We start from the raw sequence: 22,311 nt of genomic DNA, 5'->3' as shown, positions 1-22,311 counted from the left end.
TCTTGCAGTAGAGTGAGCAGATTAAATGTCCCTTTGTCAGTGTACTTTAATACCTTTCCATGTCCTTGGAAAACTATGGAAAGAGCTTAGAGGAAGACAGAAAATGAGAGTGCAATGCCCCCTTCCTTCCCCCTTTGTCCTGCTCACAACATCAAATTGATAATTATAATGTTGGTCCTTACCACATGCCAGTAGACAGCCCAGCACAGTTGAGACATAAAGACCATACTGTTTATTGCTCTGGGAATTCACAGACCTTGTTTAGGCAGGAAAATAACCATGAAAAGATAAAACAGCATATGATATTGGTTAACGCATGGCTTTCTTAACTTCCTTGCTATTTGAGCCTTTTGTGTGGGGTGAAGGGAGATGACAGAAATGGGATAATTGGAACCTTTTGTAATGATGCACCATGGGGATTTAAAAATGGAATGACCAGTGTTGCAAGAGGCAATGAACGAAAAGAAGTCAGCTGTGGAGGGTGTGAGTACACAGGAGTAGAAAGGCTACTTCATCGCATTATTTGCATCCATACCAAGTAGGTCTCTTGCCACTAATTTCACATTCGCCTGTTCCTGTCATGGCCACGTGCAGGTGTCCTTGATGCCCTTTTGGTGTCCATACCTCCCCTTTCTTCTAATGGTCAGGATGCAAATATCTAGTGTAGCACAAGTCTTAAAATGTCTTATTAATAAAAACAAACCCAGAGCCAGGTATTGGGGTGAAAGCTGAAAGATCAGAGAAACAGAACCAGCCACAGCTAACCTCACTCACCTCGCTAATTCCTCAGCTGATCTCATTTCCTCAAACTGGAAGCCTCTGAGTCCTCATCCGAATGGATCTCAGCTGAACTGTTGCTAGAAGCCTAAATGCTTAACCAGGCCCTAGTTCCTGGTCCTCACACCTTAATATACCTTTCTGCTTGCTGCCATCACTTCCTAGGATTAAAGGCATGTGTGTCACCATGCCTGGCTGTTTCCAGTGTGGCTTTGAACTCACAGAGATCCAGATGGATCTCTGCCTTCAGAATGCTAGGATTAAAGATGTGTATGCCACCATTTTCTGGCCTCTCTATCTAGTGGCTGTTCTGTTCTCTGATCCCAGATAACTTTATCAGGGTGCACAATATATTGGGGAACGCAATATCACCACAATCTAGGACCTTCTTGTACTCCATCCCAAACACAGGCCATAGGTGTGCAGCTTTAGACCACCTCCTCAAAAGGATTTTCTCATAGACAGACTTGCAGCTACCATTCATTGAGCATATTCTTAAATCCCAGGCACTACGCTAAGTGTTCTACACATACTCACTTATCAAGCCTCCAACATCTAGTGAAGTAGGTATCATGCCTCTCTGCATGTTAGAGGGTGACTTATCCAGAGTCCTCTGGCAAGCGAAACCGGGAACCCAACATGACCTGGCTGACTTGTGATCGTTGTAATCTCACAGTGGCAAACACCATGCTCCCATCTTTATCCTTCATGTGGGTACCCTCATCTCCAACTCACCCAGGTGTCTAGCTAGATCTCATCGAATATTGAAAGCTATACTGTCTTCCAATCTTTCCCCAGTAAGACTAGAGGCATACATAGCCCCTCAAACAAAAACATAAGCTCAGCGTCTCAGAGAGTGGGAGTTTGAGGTGCTGTGGATAAGAAGGAGTGGGTACCAGTAAGCCAGAGGTTCTTTCAAGTGGGTCAGTTCAGTGTTTAAGAGGCACTAACTCAGTTTGATCTACAGAGGCACACCCACCGTCATCCAGATCACTAGCCTGAAAGCTGCCATCAGAGAAACACTGTGTCTGGATCCTGGGATGGGGCAAACATAGGCTGCCTCTCTTCCTAGGGAGACATAGCAATGTCTGGAGATGGTTGACTGTCACAGTGGAACAGAATTGCATGGTCAGCAAGAAGGGAAGGTTGCAAATGACATCTCATGGGAATTATCCAGTAAGATGTGTCCCTAAACATCCCACAGGATTCCCCTTGACAAAGAATGAAGTGGTCCAAAATGTCCAAATGTCAGTAGTTCAGTTTTAGAAAATGTGATTTAGATAATAACTTAGGGAGACCTGGCAAGCATGGCCACCTTTATTAATAAGCAGAGGAATAGCCTGTGAAAAGGAGATGAAGTAAAATCAAAGGTGGGTGGGGCAGACCAAAGAAGTTGGAAGTAGGTCTGAAGCGCAGCTTTTGATGACTGACTTCACTCCAGGGATTTCTCCTCATTTACCTCCATGTTCAGCATAATCCAACTGATTAGTTAATTGCCCTGACTGACCATGCACTAGAGAAAGGAAACATTTGCTTGTACAGTGAGATCTCAGTCTAGCATAAATAAATCATTTGTACAGGGAGGTGGTCCCCACAGGAATACTACTGGATGATTCTCTGCCTAAAACACTGTTGTGTGAACTACTCTCCTGGTCACTGTGTCTCAAGGTGTGGTTTGTGCAGTATCTGTAATAAACATTACCTAGATGCTCAGTCTAACAGCAGATGACTGGGCCTACATAAGATTACTGAACTCGATGTTGGAATCCACTATTTCACCATCTTTCTGTGTTGTTTGAACACATACTGGAGAATTTTCTTTGGCTCACATTACAATAGTGACTTTAAGGCTACTGTTTTACCCTTTATTGCCTAGGCCCTAACTCAGGTTACAGTGTCTGTATGAAGTGTTCTTGCATTTGGACCGACATGGTGCTTTTCCTTGTTTTCAAATTCTCTGGCACGTTTGCCCCAAGTGTAACCGAATTGCTATCTCCTTGTATATTTATGTATTAGTGCGTCTCACCATCTCCTACACAGGCTGCAGGACATGTTTGTTCTCATCTTGTCTTTGGTACTGGTAGGTTGTACTGGGAAATAGGAATCCAAACTTCTTCCAATTTTCTCCATCTCCACAAACCAGATTGAATAGGCTTGATGTCCAGAAGAGAGCTCTGCAATCCTCATATTCTTACCATTTTCATTCTTATTTACCTGGTAAGGAGCGAAGCACAGTGCAGGAGTCGTCCTTTAATTGGAGGTCTTAAGCTATGCTACATCAAAAGGTCAAAAGGTCAAGAACTTACTGCAGAGTGCACAGTTAAGACAATTAATGTTTTACAAACAAGGAAGAGTTTTTGGTTGGAAAGCAGAGGTGTGTGATGATACCAATCCATAATCCAAGACATTAATGCTTTAAATCAAAGAACTATTTTAGCTTTGCTGCCTCCTCATAGAGACCTCAATGTGTGATATGGTAACACTGAAGAAGCGGTTTGAGCAATGGACACATTTGCAGGGATTGTACCTAAGCTGAGTTCTTGATGAGTAGCTAGTTGTATGCATGATCAGAGTTTGGAATTATTATTATTACTCATTTATTTCCCATGAAGAATTATGTAGGTAAGCCAAGTCAGATGGATAAGAGTGTATTATTGGCTCTGATTTCTTGTCTTTGTGTGTGAGAGAGTGTGGGGGTGTACGAGTGTGCATATCCACATGTGTAGGGGGACTATGGTTGTGTGTGTGTGTGTGTGTGTGTGTGTGTGTGTGTGTGCAGTTATGGAGACCAGAGGTCAACTCTTGCCTTCCTCAATTGCTTTCCAAGTTACATTTCGAGACAGAGTCTCTCTCCCTGAATCTCGAGCTCACTGATTCAGCTAAACTGGTAGCCAGTGAGCCCCAGGAGTCCTCTTTCACCTCCCTGGCACTGGGATTACACATGAATTCTGCCGTGCTGAACTTTTGTAAGTGGATACTGGAGGTCTGAACTCAGGTCTTTTAGCCTGAATGGCGAACACTGTTTGGGCCACCTCCCCAGCCCCTGCCCCTGATTTATCAAAACATACCCTTCCCCAAAGATCATCAGAGAATAAAATGGATATAATGGTGATATCCTATAAATGAACCCAAATTTCTGCTGAGACTTGGTCTCCTCATTGTGCACAGTGTGATTTCTAGAGTCATTATTTAAAGAGTGGGCGACATTCATGTTGAAAGTTATCAGTGGGTATGGTCATGGGATGCCAATTTTAGGTGCTCATTTTGTTTTAAAGGGAAAGGACTCTGGTCTGTAGTGAGCTTTGCCAGCAGTAGAATGCTGGAGTGGGGTCCAAGCCACTAAGCAGAGAGATACCCCTGTCTCTGTGGAAAATCCCAGTGTCCAGCAGTCTCTGACTAGTAAAAAGCAATAGCTTTAATTCAGAGTTCCTTAGCCCAGTATAGCTGTATGTTTTCACCTGACCATCTATGCAAGAAATCATCTGCTCCAACCAAGAATGTCTTTCAGTTCTTCTTCAAAAGATAGAGAGATGATACTATGATGCAAAAGGCAAAGCGTTTGCAGACAATACATTGCTCAACCCCCATCAGAGAAGCTACCTCTGTGGCAGAAGGCAGTTAACCCAGACACCCACATTTGTTCAACCTGCAGATAATAAGAGACATCAGAGTGTGCAACTTTAAATGTAATGTCTACATCGCATTCCTCACTTCAAGACTCAAGTATCTAGATCAGAAAACCCAGAGGTGGTGGATGGCTTTAAGGAAACTATTTTCCAGACATACCAGGGCAGGTGGACATATGAACTTATAATGACAGTGACAGTATGCACAAGATGTATGCAAGCTCAATGCAGACAAAATCCTAGCATGGAGGAGGGGGAGTGGGCATGAAGTTCCTCTCCTAGCTAAGGAGCTACTTCATCTGCTGGGAGAAAGAGAGTCAGTTTTCTTCAATGGAATGACACCTGGTATATCAACGACATTCCCGAGCAGGCCTTACCCACAGCAGTAGTCAACCTACACACAGAGAACTAGATAGACTTTTTCTCCCCAAGGTTCAAACGCATTTTATTCTTATATAATCTTATATAACACACTATTACATGCAATAAATATATACCAATGGGGGAAGTAGACTAACAACTCAAAAAAGTAAATAAAATACACTGTATAAAATATAAATTTATAAATTAACAACTTAATTTGTTTTTCAAAGGTTCTTGGAAGGATGAGATGTAAAGCTTATAAAATTTCATGTATCCACAAACATTCAAAAACTCAGAATATATCAAGGAACCTGTTGGGTGATTATAAAATGACCTCTGCCCCATTTTAAACTTATAATCTCCTCCCAAGGTGAGCAGAAGCTTCATTTCCATAAGATGGGATATATGTAGGATCATATTGTCAAGCTGGCTGCTGGCATTTGTTCTCATCCATGCATGCTATGACACTTTTACTCCTTTTTGAAAATAAATTATCTGCTCAGATAAATGAATCAACCTAATCTGACTTCAGGAAACTAAATTATCTAGTCCACTCATATGCAGGATTTCAAACAAATATGAATTATAAGAAGTGTATCTTTTTTTCAGTGTCCTATTTAAAAATAAAGAAATTAGAAGTGTCATAACAATATAATCAACGGAAATAAAGGATCCATATATACCTGTCTGGGCATAAGAATGGGATATTGGATGTAAATTGGAAAAGCTCATCTTGGGTAAAGGCAGAGTCTGTGGAGTTCTTACCTAATCACACCCTACATATTATCTCTGTAAGGCATTGTGAGCATACGTTTACCACACTAGTATGAAAAAAAAAAAAACAAGAAATGTTCAAAGCTCATGACTGATTCTCTGCTTTTTGATATCTGTCTTATATGTGAACATGGCGGCCTGCAGGAAATACAGTATTTTGTTACCAGCTTCATTGGCTCTGGCTCACAGTGAATATCAAATTGAAAACAAACACTAAAAGTAGTTGTCACATAAATTAAAGTACATTTACAATAAATAAGGAAAGCATGAAGTCACTTCCAAAGCCTGTGTCTCCTGAAGTTAGATAGACTTTTAACAGTGAGGGAGAGAGAGAGGGACAGGGACAGGGACAGGGACAAATGAATATTTGTTGGTTGAGTGGGTAGGGAGGTGGGAGAGGATCTGGGAGGAGTTGGGGGAGGTAGGTAAAAAATGACCAAAATACATTGGATGAAATGTTCAAAGAATAAATAAAAACATTATGAAAAATAAAGAAAGCATCTAACTTGGAGGGATTTCCAGGTTCTTCTCCAAGATGAAGAAAGGGGGAGGGGGAGGGGTTGATAAATATACAGAATACATGTTTTCAGCAAATAACTATTTTTAAAGGATTATAGGCCATAGAAGAAAAACTGTGCTGTCTTTGGAATAAAACGTAGTGGGAAAAGAACACTGTGCTCTAAGCAAAGAGTTGGCGTCACAGCTCCTTCAGGATAGAGCCAGAGGTATAAGAATACCGTGTCAGCCGTGGTGTTTCTGAGGTTGTCATCATTTCATTGCTGCTGTGCCCTGGCATCTCAGGATGGAGGCAAACGGGTGTGATTTGGATTCTTCTTTCCATAATAGTGAATGGTTGACCCTTACAGTGCTCTCCTTTTCAATAACAGAGCAGACTAATGCTGGACACACTTAAACACACATGACTCCTTAAAACAGTTGGTCTCCACAGAATGTCAGCCCCTACTCTTTATAATAAGGCTTCAAAAACTGTGAGGTTAATCATGAATAAACTCTAAAAATCACAGTTTTTAACAATAAGAGATTTATGGTGAAATGTGTAAAACTACAATGTTATTTCTAAGATAGAAGTCTGTGGCCAGTGAGGAAGTACATGACTGAAGACATGTAATCCTTTCTCTGATTGCTATTAGATTCTAAAACAGGATAAGGAACAAGTTCCTTACCTTCCCGATGTGCTATCCCATCTGGCCCTGACTCAGAATTTTCACCTGCTGAATTCTATTCAGATGATAATATGAATAAATACCCTTATAATGGGATACATATCTGAATGTAACTGGATGGGTTACTATAAATTATTTTAACGCAATGAATGCATTACAAAAAAGTCATCACACACAACTGACAGACTTACACACTAAGCTGACACACTACTCCCACACACATAACATGCTTATACCATATGCTTCTATTTTTAGCTTGTCAAAATTCTCCCTCGGTGTGATGCATATGGAATGGTACTCTCTATTTCCCATGAAAGCCCAAAATACTCAATTCTAAAATCAATATTATCTGAAGGAGAGGTACACTAAAAGAAAACAAACAAACACAAACAACTGTGTTCTACAAACAATGCCCCCTGAAAGCATTGTGTGTTAGAAGTTGAGGATTTGGTGAGGAAGTCCTTGCTAACTCGAAACTGTGCAGTTTGGTTGACTTTTCACACCAGAAGAAGAGACTTGAGTGCTAGTCACTGGAATAGTACTTCTGTCTGGGCCCATGCTCCAGTGAGACCACAAAGGATGAGGAAGTACCGCCTTGTTGCTCGGTTTCCTCTAACTGTGCTTCGTGGTGGTAAGGAGCGCTTGCAGGTGCTCCGAGAACCAGACTCACTTTTCCCTGTGAGCAAAAAAAAACAACGCAGTGAGCCCCCAGCAGGCAAAGAGAAAATCAACCCGGAACAGAAGAAAGAAAGAAAAAAAAATACAAGATAAACTCCTGAGCCATTCCCCAGCAGCAAGGAAGTAACCAGCAGGTTCTGAAAAGCCGAAACCAATGATAATAGAGACAGCATGAAATAAAGATGAAGTGGGCATTACAAGTGAAAGTGCTGCTAACACGTATTCAGATCCAGGTTTGCACACCTGTGCGGCCTCATGTGTACACATGGAACCCGCAGCCCTGAAGATTTCAGTTCTCATATTTTAGTCATTTTTAGGAAATGCATTCACAGACATTATCTATGAGACGTTATCAAGTTTCTGCCCAGTTTTAGGTGCAATGATGATGTGACTAGCAAATTGGATAGCCTGAATAACTGAATGCAATTTTAAAACATAGCGTAATTGAGCCCATGAAAGAGGGTCTTCTTAAAGTGTTTTTTTCTCTAGCTAACTGCCTTGTTGTCTGCTCGTATGTTTGATGGCCCCTGGTATTTCACTCCCTCTCTTCCAATTTTGCTTCTTTCTGCCATCGCCTCATTTTTCTCACCTTTATTTCCTTGTGCTGTTTTTCCAGTAAATGATCTACAAACTAAATTTCTAATACGCCCACTCGTTCTCACCTCAGCAGAAACCTAGATCCCACCTAACTGCTCAGTGGAAACCACATTCAAAGGCCAAATGTTTTCCTCATCTACACCTCCTTCTCAGTCTATTCTTCAGTTTAAAAATACTTTGAAAAGTTAAACACACAAAGGGCCGGACTATTGCTGAGGTGGATGATATCCTTAAGCTGTTACGTAGTGCTTTAGCTGGCTCTTGGGAGCCTATTCTTCATGCTGGATTGCCTTGCCCAGCCTGAATGCAGGGGGAGGTGCTGGTCTTATGATATGCCATGCTTTGCTGATGCCCATGGGAGGCCTGCCACTTTCTGGGTGAATACTGAGAAGGGATGGGTTGAGGAGGAGCAGGGAGGAGGGAGTGGGAGGAGGAGAAGGAGGGGATGCTTCGATCAGGATGTAAAATAAATTAATTAATTATTTTTTTAAAAAAAGGCCAGGCATGGTGGCACACACCTTCAATCCCAGCACTCGAGGGACAAAGGCAGGTGGATCTCTGTGAGTTCAAGGCCAGCTTGGTCTACAAAGTGAGTTCCAGGAAAGCCAGGGCTGTTACAAAGAGAAACCCTGTCTCAAAAAAAAAAGGAAAATCAAATACTAATCTTCTAGTGTTAATGTGACAGGTTTTTGAAGTTATGAATTAGGGTTGTGTGATGGTTCCTTCTAAACGTCAATTCACCAAAACCAAAAGTGAGGAAGAAAAGAGCCTAATGGAGGAATTATCTAGATTAGACTGGGCATGTCTGTGGGGTATTTGTCTTGACTTCATTGAGGTGAGAAGGGTCACTGTGGGGCACACCATGTCGTGGGCGGGACCCTGACCTGTATAAGAGAAGAAAACTCTGAGGGCATTAGCAGCAGTAAGCAGGCAGCCTGGGCATGCTTGCTTCTCTCTGTGCTTGGCTGTGGGTATGATGTGACTAGCCGCTTCGAGTTCCTTCCCTGACTTCCTCTCCATGGCAAACTGTAACCTGGAGTCAGAAACCACACAAACCCTTTCCTCCCCGTGTTGCTTTTGGTATTTTACCACAAGAGAAACCAAACTAGAACAGGTTACTAGCCAGGCAGCCTAGAAATATAAGCATTTTGTGGATTATCCTAGAAGAATAAGGCTGCCCCCGAAAGGCCTCAGGCTCCCAGGATTCTCCTGTTGTAGAACAAGAGCAGCGAGCAGCGGAAGATGGATTAGAAAGATGAAGCATCACGTGACCAGGGGACTTTTCATTGTAAGAGGAGTTCAACTGCTTCTGACTCAGAAAGGGACCATGAGCCAAGGATTGTGGGTAGCCTCTAGAAGACAAGCACCACCCCTCTGTGGCAGACAGAGGAAACATGGCTACTTCAGGCATCCAATGGCAAGAAATGAATTTGCCAGCAACACCCCATGGGCCTGGAAACAGTATCTCTCCTGGAGCTTTGAGAAAGGCCAAAGAACTGCCAGCATCCAGATCTCAGACTCTTAGAACTCTAAGCAGGGATCAGTGAAATCCGATGTGCTCAGATTTTTTCACTTTTGAAAACTATGAGACCATAAGTAGGGGTTGATTTTCATCTCTAAGTGTGACAGTTTTTTTATAAGATCAATTAAAGAAAACCAGATTGCTAGCATATTTTCTGAAATTTCTGACATCTTGGTATTCTGATTCCTAATTCTTTTAAAGCATGGTTAAGACTGTCTTAACATCCAAACAGCTATTGAAAACTGAAAATGTACTACCTTTCCTGGCTGGATGCACAGTCTTTGAATGTATATAAAAGAACGCACAGCCCTGAGAGTTTCTTACTTTTTGGATATGTGTTTATTAATTCTGTCTGTGTATGTGTTTATTAATTCTTTAAGAAGTTTATACAATGTAGTTTAATCATATTAACCACTTCCCCCAACTCTGCCCAGAACCATCTCCCTTTCCTACCCACTCAGTTTTTTATCCTCTTTTTTCAAAAGCCCATGAAATCCCATTTGCTCTTGGATATATGGCCTTCCCATGGAGCATGGTGGACATACCAGGGGACATGCATACCTTTAAAGAAATCTGATTCTTCTGCTACAAGCGATTAGCTGCCATTAGCTCACAACCTAAGGTGGGACTTTGTGCCAACCTCCCATTTCCCTGCTGGCATTTGGTCTGGCCTGGCAGGGCTTGTGCATGCTGTCACAACCAGTGTGAGTTTATATGTGCCCTGCTGAGTCTAAAAAAAATATGCTATTTACTTGTAGCCATCCTCCTCAGGCTCTTACAATCTTTCTGTCCCTTCTTCCAACATGATGTCTGAACACTGTGAACAAGAGCTATGACAGATATGTCCCATTTAGGGCTGAGCATTCCTCTGTCTCCTGTTCTCTGTACCTTTACCAGTTGTGGGTCTCTGTGTCAATTGCCACCTACAGCAAAAAGAAGCTTCTCCAATGAAGGTATAAAATGATGAGTCACTAGGAGCTGGTTTAATACCATGTACATTTAACTGAATAATAGTGGCAGGTTTTTCCTTAAGGGCTCATGACCTGTCTAGCCAGTTTCTTGGACCCAATAACATTGCCAGTTATGAGTTCCATCTTATGAAGCAGGCCTTAAATCCAACCAGAAAGCTTTTGCTTACTCTCATGATATTTGATCCACTACTGCGCCAGTGGGCTTCTCTTACCAGGCCAGTCATCGCTGTGGCACACAGGGCTCACAGCTGGGTAAGACTGGTGATCACTACTTTTCTCTTCTGATAGCACGCACATCACCTTCCAGCACTGTGAGAAGCTAGCCAGGCGGGAATGAAGCCTCCAGGTGAATACAAGCTTGAATTCTCCATATTTTATGACTCAAGTATGCAGTATCTTCAGCAATAGCATCTTGTCATCAAGTTCTGGAAGGTAACCCAGAGCAATGGCAATAGACTATAATGTTTGGGTGTCTACAGGACCTTACTAGTCAACAGCTCCATTCCTGGAAATGGGTTTTTGATTTGTTAGCCTCTGGTGCCTAGTAAGGGGATTTTTACCTTATTATAGGGTAAGTCCCTTTAAGCCCCTTTCATATGTGTTCACGTGTGTATATTTTAAGAAGTTTCAACAATAGTAGATTTCCATATGACTTTTTCGAAATTTCTTTAGTATTTCCCATATTCTCTCTTAGATCCTGCCCTTTCATAACCTACCCCAGTTTAACCCTTCCTGTTCCATTATTCCCTTTTAACCATTTATTCCTCCCCCATCTTATACATCCCATCCTGGAAAGAACCCCCCAATATCTAACTAATTTCCTGAACTCTATGAGTAATATGTGTCAAGTAAGACACATATTACTAAAGACTCAACACTAACATCCATAAACAAGAGACAATGTGTATAGTTTGTCTTCCTGGGTATAGTTATCTCACTCTGAATGATTATTTCTGGTTCTATCCATTCACCTGCAAATATTATAATTTTTATTTTAACTACCTCTTATGCTACATCTCTTCTCAGGCCCTAGATATATCCCTGCTTCAGGTACTTCACAACCTTATTCATATACTTCTCACCAGAATGTCTGGGCTCTGCACTGTGCTGGTAATCACTATAGCTTCTCAGTATTTTCTGAATTGCCTTCCATCTGCCATATTCAGAACAACTTTAGGATCATGATTTCCATTCTATATTAGTTTCTGTAAAATTCAATTTACTTTTACAACCTCTCAATTGAAGTCTATCCATGACGTTCCTTTTCATATCTCCAGTCTGGCTCTTCCCTGCATTTTAGGAATACATCCTCCTCTGTCTTCTTGACACAACATTCAGCATTGAACATTCAGTGTAAATAAAGAAACTCTCTCTTCTCATTCCCTTGTAATAGGAATCATCTCTCTGATAGCCAAACTCAGGAACCTACAAGATTTCAATCCTAGATATGTTGTTAACTGGCTTTGGGACTTCTGTTACTGTGGCCCCAACTATATTCCTATGTAAGACTAGGGTGAAAATAGCAATAGTAACAAACATACTTCATGGTCAGTTTGTTAGAGTTTAAATAAGCACTTGGGCCAATACCCAGCGCCTACTGTTTACTCAACAAATTCCTTCCATTATTTTCTGTTTGATCTCTAAGTCTTTCTTTATAACCTCCTTAGAGTCAATGTTGTAGATTGATACAGATCCTTAGAAATTTAGTCTCTGCAGCCTATCCTGTCTGCAGCTCCCCAATTCTTCCTAAAATGCCATCTTAATTATTGTTTAGAAATCCCTCAGTAGTCACTATCATTTTTAAACACAGTAGAAACTTTCATGATGTTGACATTCATATCCATAAAGGAACCATCTCTGGCTTCAATTTCCAACCCTCCACTCCTCCTATTTAACTCTTGGCTGTAGGTAACCTTGACTTCCAGCTTTTTCCTAATATTTGCTTTGCTCTACTCCTTAGCCTCTATATTAACTAGTAACAGTGCTTATGATATAACAGGCAAGATAGTGTGTTGACTTTTTAAAACATTATTTCAGTTATCCTTAAAATTTTTACAAAGCAGTGACTATGACATGTCTGTTTTATAAAGGAGGAAAAGGAGACCTAAAGGGGTGAGCAATTAGCCAAGAAAGATCAGTCTCTGACACTGACCATTCTCTGCTGATGCCTGTTCACGCCTTACCTGCAAGATTTGTTGCCTTGTACCTACCTTCTTGATGCTCACCTGTTATTCAAAACTTCCTTAAGAATGTCATTTCTATACAGCTCTCCCAGGCTTTTACAAGCTCCAGTGGGATCCTCTGTCCAACACAGCTTCTTAAAACTACGGGAAATGCCATGATGCTCAAAAATAGTACTTAATCGATTCTGATCCTGTACTGGAATCAAGTTTCTTTTCTGATGATCTTGACAGTGACTCCTTGTGATTGGTCCATTATCGGGTTTATGTTTATCAATGATTCTTGCTCACTGTCCTCATTATTTTCATCTTCAAACAGGTTTCTGAAAAAGGGCCTTAGAATGGGCCAAGATGCCACAGGATGCTGGTGATGGGAATTTTAGAGCTCCCCTGTGGCTATCCCATGGGCCATGCTCTACTGAGCTATGGGGTTTGCCCTCCTTTGCAGTCACCATGAGTTCTGTCTAGCTGACATCCCCAGATGCTCTTTGGTAATGCCTCTTTTTAAGGAAAGCTGTGTTCAACAGCCAAAGGGACAGAGAAATGAGGCAATCTTTCTTTCTTCCTTTTATTTATTTATTTATTTATTTTTCCTCAGGCTGGGAGTTGAAATCCAGCCTCACATATACATTGTATCAGTTCTTCTATGGATCTACAGCCCCAGCAAAATGAGCCAGTTTTAAATTGCAGAAGCTGAGGCATGGGAGGGACTCTAGGATTTAGAGCTGTGGCGCCTAAAGAGGAATAGAAGACAGATGATATGCAAAGACAAAGAAAGAGAGGAAGTTGCTTAGGAGTTTCGTGAGATTTTTATATGCTTCTTATGAGGTGCTTTGCCTATCAACTAAAACTGTGAGTCAGGAATTTGGAGGAAAACCATAGTTAGGAGAACCCACAAATACATTTCTAGAGTTATGATCCCTGCCAGGTTTGGCAATTTCTAAACACTTGACCCTACACCAACACTTGGGTCCATAGCTTCTTAAGCAACTCTATGATTAAAAAATAAGAAGCTGCAAAATACTACTTTTCAACCCTGAAAATAAAAATAAATCTTACACCAGAAAGATCAAATGGTGTGTTAGCAGACTTCTAACGTCACATCCTATCGTGGGCCTGCTCCTCTAATAGGTATCGAAGGGTTAGATCGAGGGTGGGTTCTGTTTAGAATCGTTCATACACATGATCAATGGTCTGTGTCACTGTCTTGCATTAAAGCAGGTGGCTAGGGAGAACTTGTGCATGAAAGCAGAGTTCAACAGCTGGTAGTTAGAGGCTCACAGGAAGCGGTGACTTGTGGGTTTGCCTTTCCTTTCTGATGAGTTATAATAGACGTAGCACGAACACTTCCCTTCTTAGGGGAACAGAGAGATTTTGGTCAACTTGCTTAGCGAAGCCTCAGAAGAAAAAGGTCTAAGGACATCGGCACTTTTCAAATATTTTATGACTCAATATCAAGGCATATGATGAGCTTCCGAGGAAAGGAATTTTGGAAGAAGAGGCGGACAGTGAAGAGAGTGAACCCAGAAGGAATCCACAGGGTTAGTGCTGTAGGTATCTGATCAGACTTCTCTTATTGCCCATGTTTTCTCTGAAAAACGGTGTGCTTTAGAGAGGGTTTCTACCATGAGTTACTGAACAAAGTGCTCTCTATACAACAGCATATTCTGTTTGGCTCATAAATAGCACTTTTAAAACTTGAGTAATTATTTTGAAAGTCATGTTGTTTTCAAATTTTATGTAATTGAAAAATACTGGTACTGGACTTAATCTGAACATTGCTAGAGTGATTGGAATTCACCTAGGGCATTTATGTATTATTATTTCTGAAATTGTTTGTCTTGGTTCTATTTGCTTGCTTTTAGATCTATGTTTTGGTTTGACTTTGGGGTTTATATTTCTGAGACAGAGTCTCACACTGTAATCTAGACTGACCTGCAATGACTATGGAGTCCAGGCTGACTTAAGCTCCCAGCAATCCTCCTGCTTCAGCTTCTGAGTAAGGGATTTCAAGTGTGAGTTGTACGCTCCACTCACTCTCTTTCTTAAATATAGTCTTCAGTTCCCTAAATTAAGACCCCAATGTACTGATTTGTTTACTATTATATTTTCTTAAATATTGATACTCTATTTTCATTATGTACCAAGAACTTACTTTAACATTCTTAGAAAGAATAATTCCAACTATAAAAAGATTTTCATCAACAGAGCTAAGGAATATTATAAAGTTCAAAAAAGATTTTATTTGACTAAGAAAATGGTTCTTCTTATTCTTGCAAAATGAAAGGAAAACTATGGACAGACACATGTCCTTACAGATACACATCTAGAATTCTGTAGAACTCAGTGGTAGCCAATTGACAAAGTACCTCCTGTAATGAGGAAGGTTCACTTTCTATGGCAAAGGCTGCAGCAATGTTACTGAATAGCTCATTTTAGAAGGTTGATCACTTCACAGAGGTGATCGAGTTCTGTACGACACCTTCAGAGCAGTCCTCAACCTCGAAATCAATGGTCATTTGGAGTTTGAACATACTTATTATGGGGGTTCTTCTACAAACTGAAAGACATTTAGTAATATCCCTGTCCTTTCTCTATGAGGTCTTGGTGGCAATGCTCTGAAATACAACTCCTATCAAGTGTCCTTGGTGGGAAAGACTGATTGTCTGGTTGACAACTGCTTTTCAAGGGGTTAAAAACAAAACACCTGATAAAACTCTTTACTGATGCAAATGCCTAAGTCGAAAAACAGATGTGATTTCACACATACACACACACACACACACATACATATATACATACATACACACACACACAAATACATACATGGCTTTTCTTATACAATGGTTTGGAATACATTAAAAAGGAACAGCACTTATTAGCAGCATTTATTTTCTTGTAACATTGGCACTGTGCTATTTGTTCAGTTTCTATCTCAGTAGTGCATATCTGTGTTAGACAAACTCAAACAATCACGTCCCTCAGCATTGTTCCTCGAGCATGTGGCCTGGGTTTACCCCCCAGAATTTGCTCCCCATTTGCCAGAAATGTGAGCTCAGTTGTGTCCTCTTGACCAGTTCTGTAAGCGCATCTTCAGTTGTTTCTCTTTAGTCTCCTAAAGAGTATAATCGTTTCAAAAATTCTCTTGGTGTGTGATGGTTTCAACCTTCAGATCAGTCCAGGAAACATAATTCTCCTGCTGTGTCTTTCTCAGTATTTAGAAACCCTGTGGGTTACGTCACAATGAGATTTGCTTTTTGTTTCCACTAAAAGAGACAAGACACAGGAGAAGAATGAGTCTATCTTACATCCACCACACATACAGTATTGGCAAGAGGACAGTCCCCAGTGTCTCGCAGTATAATGAAGCTAATCACTCTATGAATTATCTTAATTGAATTTGAACGTATTGCTACTGAGTACTATGGGAGAAGCAGCCAATAAGGATCTGGTGTTTTCCCACAGCATTCAGGAGCAATGCATTCAAATTTAATTAAGATCATTCATACAGTGATTAGCTTTCTTCTGTGGAAGGCACTAGGGACTTTCCTGCTACACTTGCCTGGTTTTGGTCTGCCTAAGATAGGGATATCTACTCTCACAGGCTTTCTCTTCTATTGAGTAGAGAATTATTCAATCCACCCTCAAGTATTTCCTAAGACGTGGCTTTCATTTTGGAAAACAGACTCCAAGAAAGTGAAACAAGTCATTAGACACCTCGGGGTCAGTCTGACTCTCCCTCTCTCTGTACTCACGTGCAGATTATTTAAATCACTCTGAACCTCTGTTTCCCCTTTTGAGAAATGTTCCTCTAACACCCATCCCATCTTAGATTGCCTATTAGAATTACATTTATGCCTTCTGTGTCCCTGTAACACCCACCCTGTCTTGAGATGCTTGTTAGAATTTCCTTTATGCCTTCTGAGCCTAGTTTGAAAGCTGCAAAAGGTAAAATTATTATTCTTTAAGTATTGTTATTTCCAAGGGCCGGGGGAAAATGACACCATTGTACTGCAGGTTTCTTCTAAGTAGCTCAGTTGAAGCCACAGTGTAGGGGGTTCTGTCACGTGGGAGGAGCAATTTTGATAACACAGCTACTCAAAAAAGATACATCTGGATGTGTTGACTGTCTGGTGATCCAGGATCCCAGAATTCCGTGTGTGGATGGGATAGAAATCGCCTCAGAGTGTGCCATCTCCTCTACTGTTCACACCCAGGTTAGCAGAAGCTTACCCGGAGTCAGGTGGAACTTTCCACTGCGCGTGTATCTAAGCTTCTAAACACTAAATGGAACCCCTAGATTGCCCTCGGAGCCTCCTGGAGAGGTGGTAGAGAAGATGTAGATCAAGTGACAGGGTTCCCCAACAGAGACCAAAACTCATGCTAGCGAATCAAAAACTGTATGCTTTTAAATTGTGGAAGATGATGGTTGGATATACTTACCACCATTCCCCCTGCCTCCTCCCACCCTCCGCCCAGCCTTTGTAATGATCATGTGAACATTGGCACCACATTCAATCCCTGCTCTTAGGCAAATTTAAAATTTACTTAATTTCATAATAATCTAGAATACTTATTCAGAACTCGAAGTTTCTGAGACATATGCCTCTCAAATTTTATACTCTCTTGACCCAGACGGACAGTCTTCATGCATTCTGTGTCTTTCAAATGCCATTTAAAGCTGTATAATTTACTCTGTTGGAATTTTTATTATTTTGAGGACTGGTGAGATAGCTGAATGGTAGAGGGTTTGCCTAACATGCAAGGCACTAGGTTAGACCTCCCAGCACCTCAAGAAAATAAAATGAAACCATCATTACATCACTCCTTTGCATGAAATTTTAAGTTGTTTGGAAGCTTAGCTTATCTGCTCAACTTTCAAATGCATTGAGTAAGAAATACCTTCATATTTCCAGAGGCAGCACATAAGTTAGACAGTTCTGTGTTGTGAGAAATGTTCAGGAGAAGTGAAACTTATTTGTGAGGTCATCGCCAACCTTGAATCTTAGAGCTGTGTATGCCGTGCTCCCTCCAATTGATGGTTTTGTTTTGTTTTGTTTTGTTTCATAAACTACATTTATTTGTTTACTTTTATTTTTCATCAGGATTATTTAACATGATCTCTAGTACATAGGAGGTCTTAATGAAAAGATCATTTCCTTTGTCAGTTTCATGGCCTAATTTGGAAAGATCAAACCCACGATTAAGTTGAGTTATTATGTGTGTCATCCGCACAGTCAGAAGCAAATGCAGAAGTTTTAAAAATAAAAATGATTCATTGTTTTAAAATTGTCACTGGCTTGTGGATTATTAATCTGCAGGATTTCTGGGTGTTTGGGAAAGAATGGATATGCATGACAGTTTATCCGCTCCTTAGGAATGTTGCCTGTGAGCACTTAAGGAAATGAAAACTCTAGGCAGCTACTAATTGGAGAGACTTGTATTAGGTTCTTATAGTCATCACAGTGAGCTGCCCCGTTCTGCGGCGGTCCCTCAGGTCAGCTTTAAAGTACTGATCCAGGAGAACTTTGGTAGGCTTATGTGAATCATCTCCCTTCCTGGTCACATATCCTCCTTTGCTGTTACTGCTTGTTGTATACAAACATCTAGAGCAGGGTGTCTATTTATGCCACTGTTTAAGGAGCTACTTAGCAAAAGAGAAGCACAGAGTAAGGACCAGGAGTGATGTGTTAATGTTTTGTTGTTGTTGTTTGTTTGTTTGTTGTTGTTTTTTTCTTGTGGCACTGGGGATCAAACCCAGGGCCTTGAACATATTAGGCAAGCACCCTACCATTGGACAGGGTGATGCTTGGGAAATAAGAAGGGAGATTGGGGCAGAATTGAAACAAAACTGGATTGCAAGGATGAAATTCACAAAATGGTACTTTGAAAGAATACCAAGAAGAGGGAGTTACCAGGGACTTCTGAACCCAGTCAGACCATGCACAAAAAAGAGAAGTGTGCTTTGGAACTTGATCCAGCCTAAGAATGTATGTGAGGGCAGATCAGGGGAATCTGAGTGGACAGCAGAAAGGGGGCGGGTAGCTCTGATGCTGGGGAGCTGTGGAATGGCTGCCTCCAAACTGGACTTGGGAGGGGAGTCTGTAATGTCTCCAAGAACGACCTCCCTTTCCTTGAGGCTGACTGTGATGGGAAAGAGAAGAATTAATTCAGAGAAGAACCACCTCTCTATCAGAATGTAAGATGGGCCATTTGTTAGAGTAGAAGGTTCACAGTGAGGTCATGGTACCAAATCATTCCTGATATGGGATTTTTAAAAGGATTGCCTTGAGAGCTGGTCAGTTGCCTCAGTGAGTAAAGTGGTTGTTGTATAAGCATGAGGACCCCAGTTAGGGTGGCTGTAGAGACTGGAGCTCATAGAGTAGTCGGCCTAGCCCAATAGGTGAGCTCGGGGTTCGATGAGAGATCTTGTCTCAAAAAGAATGAGATGGAGAGCCATTGAAGAAGACACCTGGCATTAACCACTCACCTCCAAATGTACGCACACACACACACATATACCCTCATACAAACATACACATACCTACATGAATATGTAATACCCCATACACACATGCAAACACGAGAGTCACTCAGTGACTGGCAATTTCCAGTGTGAATCCTGACACAGTATTATCAGCCTTCATTATACAGCTCCTGAATCTACCTTTTCATTTTCTCTTCTTATCTTTTCTTTGCCCTCCCATAAATAAGTTCTTGTCTTCCCTCTCTGCCAAATTCTTTCCTGAGGGATCCAATGACCTCATGCCATTTTATAGACTTCTACTGCTCTACACTATTGAAAGAAAGAAAGAAAGAAAGAAAGAAAGAAAGAAAGAAAGAAAGAAAGAAAGAAAGAAAGAAAGAAAGAAAGAAAGAAAGAAAGAAAGAAAGAAGAAAAGAAAAGAAAAATCACAAAGTGAGCAGAAATGGTACCCAAAACTACAGCTCTAGTCTAGAATATTCCCAACAGGAAAATAAATTCTGGGTTGTTGGTTTTGGTTTTGTTTTTCATTTGTTTGTTTGATTTTTGGCCCTTGCAAGTACAAATTGCTGACAGAGTGTACCACAGTCTTCAAGCTTAACTGAACTTAAATATCAACTCTCCCATCAACTTACTGCTCAGGTTGCACAAGTTTTCAGATCCAAGGGAAAAAAGTAACCAACTGTGATGATGATTTCTAGAATTAATACAGGTACTCAATGAGAGAGAGCATTAACTTGTATATCATAGTCCTTGTCATTGACCATAATGGCACCAATAAGAAAGCAATTATTATTGCCATTTATGGTAAACTAAATTACAGTGACTATGGCTACTATTATTAAGTGTTTTGGTGTAGCTCTATTTTTTTCTGTAAGCGAACATGTATGAATTAGTCTTAATATAACAGTCACCCCAAATGTGACTCCTGAGATGAATATAACAGAATGAAGCAAAGTGAACTGAGCCTGAGCATGGCTTCCAGACGTTGTTACAAACCAAAGAGATATTTCAGCACCCCTAGCACAAACAGGTACCTCCTATGGAGGGCAAAATTATAGCCTGCTACTGTCAGCACTGAAAGCAAATATGGCCATATACTTTCTTTGTCTGACTTCAAAAATCTTCATCTACTGGCATCATGGTAAAGTGATGGTTGGATGAGTTTGTTCTGATAGAAAATTAGAGATTAGCGCTGCCCTTCGTGTCTGACCTTGGAAAGCCAAAAAGTTATTGAAACCTCTCACTCATAGAGCACATGATATCTAGTGTATTTTTTTTTCTCGCAGGATGAAATGGTATTGGGATGTATCAATAATACACAGCCGTTGATTTCCTGCATTTCAAAGGCAGAAGTCATTGGCTGCAAGGGGTTGTACATGAGCATTCAAATTCGAATAAACTTGGAAAATAATAGGCCCCTGTGGTAGGTACTGCTCCTGGTATCGCCGAGTAAATTCTTTTAATTGCAAGAATTAGAAATCTACTCACATAAACAGACACAGTCCAGAGATGGGAAATGAAGGCCAGAAGTAGGTAGGCTTGGGGAAGAGCCAGTAAGGAAATCAGAGCCACCAAGGCAGTGGAAACCCTGTTTGTTGTCTTGGTAGTTGGGCACAATGGACAGTTTTTGTGAAACTCAGCCCCAGAGATGTACAGCTTCCAGGTTTTTTCTCAACCCTGTCATTCCTTCACTGAAGATTTGGGAATTCCAGAGGGAAAGGTTGCATGGGCTTTGCTTGGGCTCCATCCCTTTTGACCATCAGAGAAGCTGGTGATTTTAATGATCAAACCCATCACAACTAGTCTTTAAGGAAGAGACCACAAAGAATGGGTCATCATTTGGAGAAAATTTGCTGAAAATGTAAAATCTAGTTGGAAGAACTGTTCATATTTGGTTTGTGCTTATGTGTAAGTCTGTACATCACACACACACACACACACACACACACACACACACACACACCAACAGCAACAACAACAACTAATACAGCAACAACAACAACTTGACCTGTGAAGGAAAGTTTGTATGACTGTCAAACTATTAAGATGGTGCCAGAGGATAAGCTGGCGGTGGCTTTTATCACAGACCTCCTATAAATTAATTTAAAGTTCCCTGCAGCTTGTTCTAAGGCATTAATTTCCCTGGTGTCAGGCAGGCTTGTAATTGGCTTGTGATGTATTTTTAATGATATTTATTATCTCTCAAGTGTTTCTAGAAAACTAAATGAGACATGTAATTTAATTTGATTCAGGTCTTGTTGGATATTTTCTATATCTTTATAAGCACCACCATTGTATGGAGAAACAGTTACTGTCATTGGTTTAAATTTTCATTTGCTATGCAGATCTGTGGACATTTTGACATGTTCCAAAGAAATATAATAGGTCAGATTTCCCTAAAAAAAAAAACAAGACTGCAAAACTGAATTAAATTTGAGAGTATCCCTTATACAATAAATTCTTAAAGACTGGTTTGTCTTTGATTTCTAATGAAATTCAACTAAATATGAAAAATTAATCATATTAATCTCATATAGTTGATAAGTTTTATATACTTTATCTGGTTAATAGTCATTCACATTTCTGAAATGAACTAATACTTAAAGAGCAACTACTGCTTGATTTCTTCTGTGATCTGTCTGTCTTTGTTACCAAGGGAACCATTTCGAAATGGCTTAATCTGAGTTTGCCCAGCTGTATCGTTCTTAACTTTGATTTAGCTAATGTTTTTCCATTCTCATGAAACTCTGTGGTTCAGGACAGAAAGAAGGTTCAAGGGTCGGCAAAAGATGCCTTATGCCTTACTTAATCATTTCCTTTCTGGGAAGAAAAACTGGCCTTGTTTTCTGAAGCTCAGGCTTCTGAGATGTTGTCCAATGGAACTCCCCCTGATGAAAGGCTGAATTAAATCTGTCACACGACCACGGGGTGACAGCTGTGGCCATAGATGCAGCTGTGAGGGCTCTCTCCAATCTTCCCATTTGTTTTAAACACAAATAGTGTGGAAATTGGCCCCATTCCAATCACATTAAGGCAAAAGAGTCTTGGGTTCTGTTAGCATCTAAAGAACTTCTAAAGAACTCTTGTTCATTTAGAGGTTTTGTTTCTTCTAAGAAATTTACCTCTCTCTCTCTCTCTCCCTCTCCCTCTCC

At 40.7% G+C, this 22,311-nt stretch overlaps 1 protein-coding gene across 11 annotated transcripts in view; it reads left to right on the top strand.

Moving 5' to 3' along the window:
- Positions 1-22,311, top strand: part of Dock10 (dedicator of cytokinesis 10) — a 250,555-nt gene that overhangs the window by 70,822 nt on the left and 157,422 nt on the right. Inside the window, exon 1 of one of the 11 annotated variants that reach the window (XM_052750008.1) lies at positions 14,121-14,222. The exons of 9 other annotated variants lie outside the window; for them this stretch is intronic. In XM_052750008.1, coding sequence (XP_052605968.1) covers positions 14,136-14,222 — 87 coding nt within the window. In that variant the 5' untranslated portion in view covers positions 14,121-14,135. Of the gene's footprint in view, positions 1-14,120; positions 14,223-22,311 lie in introns of those variants that run through there. One more of the 11 variants, XM_052750007.1, reaches the window with a different exon arrangement.

The sequence above is a fragment of the Peromyscus californicus genome, unplaced genomic scaffold (genome assembly GCF_007827085.1).
Source record: "Peromyscus californicus insignis strain IS unplaced genomic scaffold, ASM782708v3 Scaffold_21__1_contigs__length_65335640, whole genome shotgun sequence".
Classification (NCBI taxonomy): Eukaryota; Metazoa; Chordata; class Mammalia; order Rodentia; family Cricetidae; genus Peromyscus; species Peromyscus californicus.
Note: the sequence above shows the minus strand (reverse complement) of the source record. Positions and strands in the feature narration are given on the sequence as shown.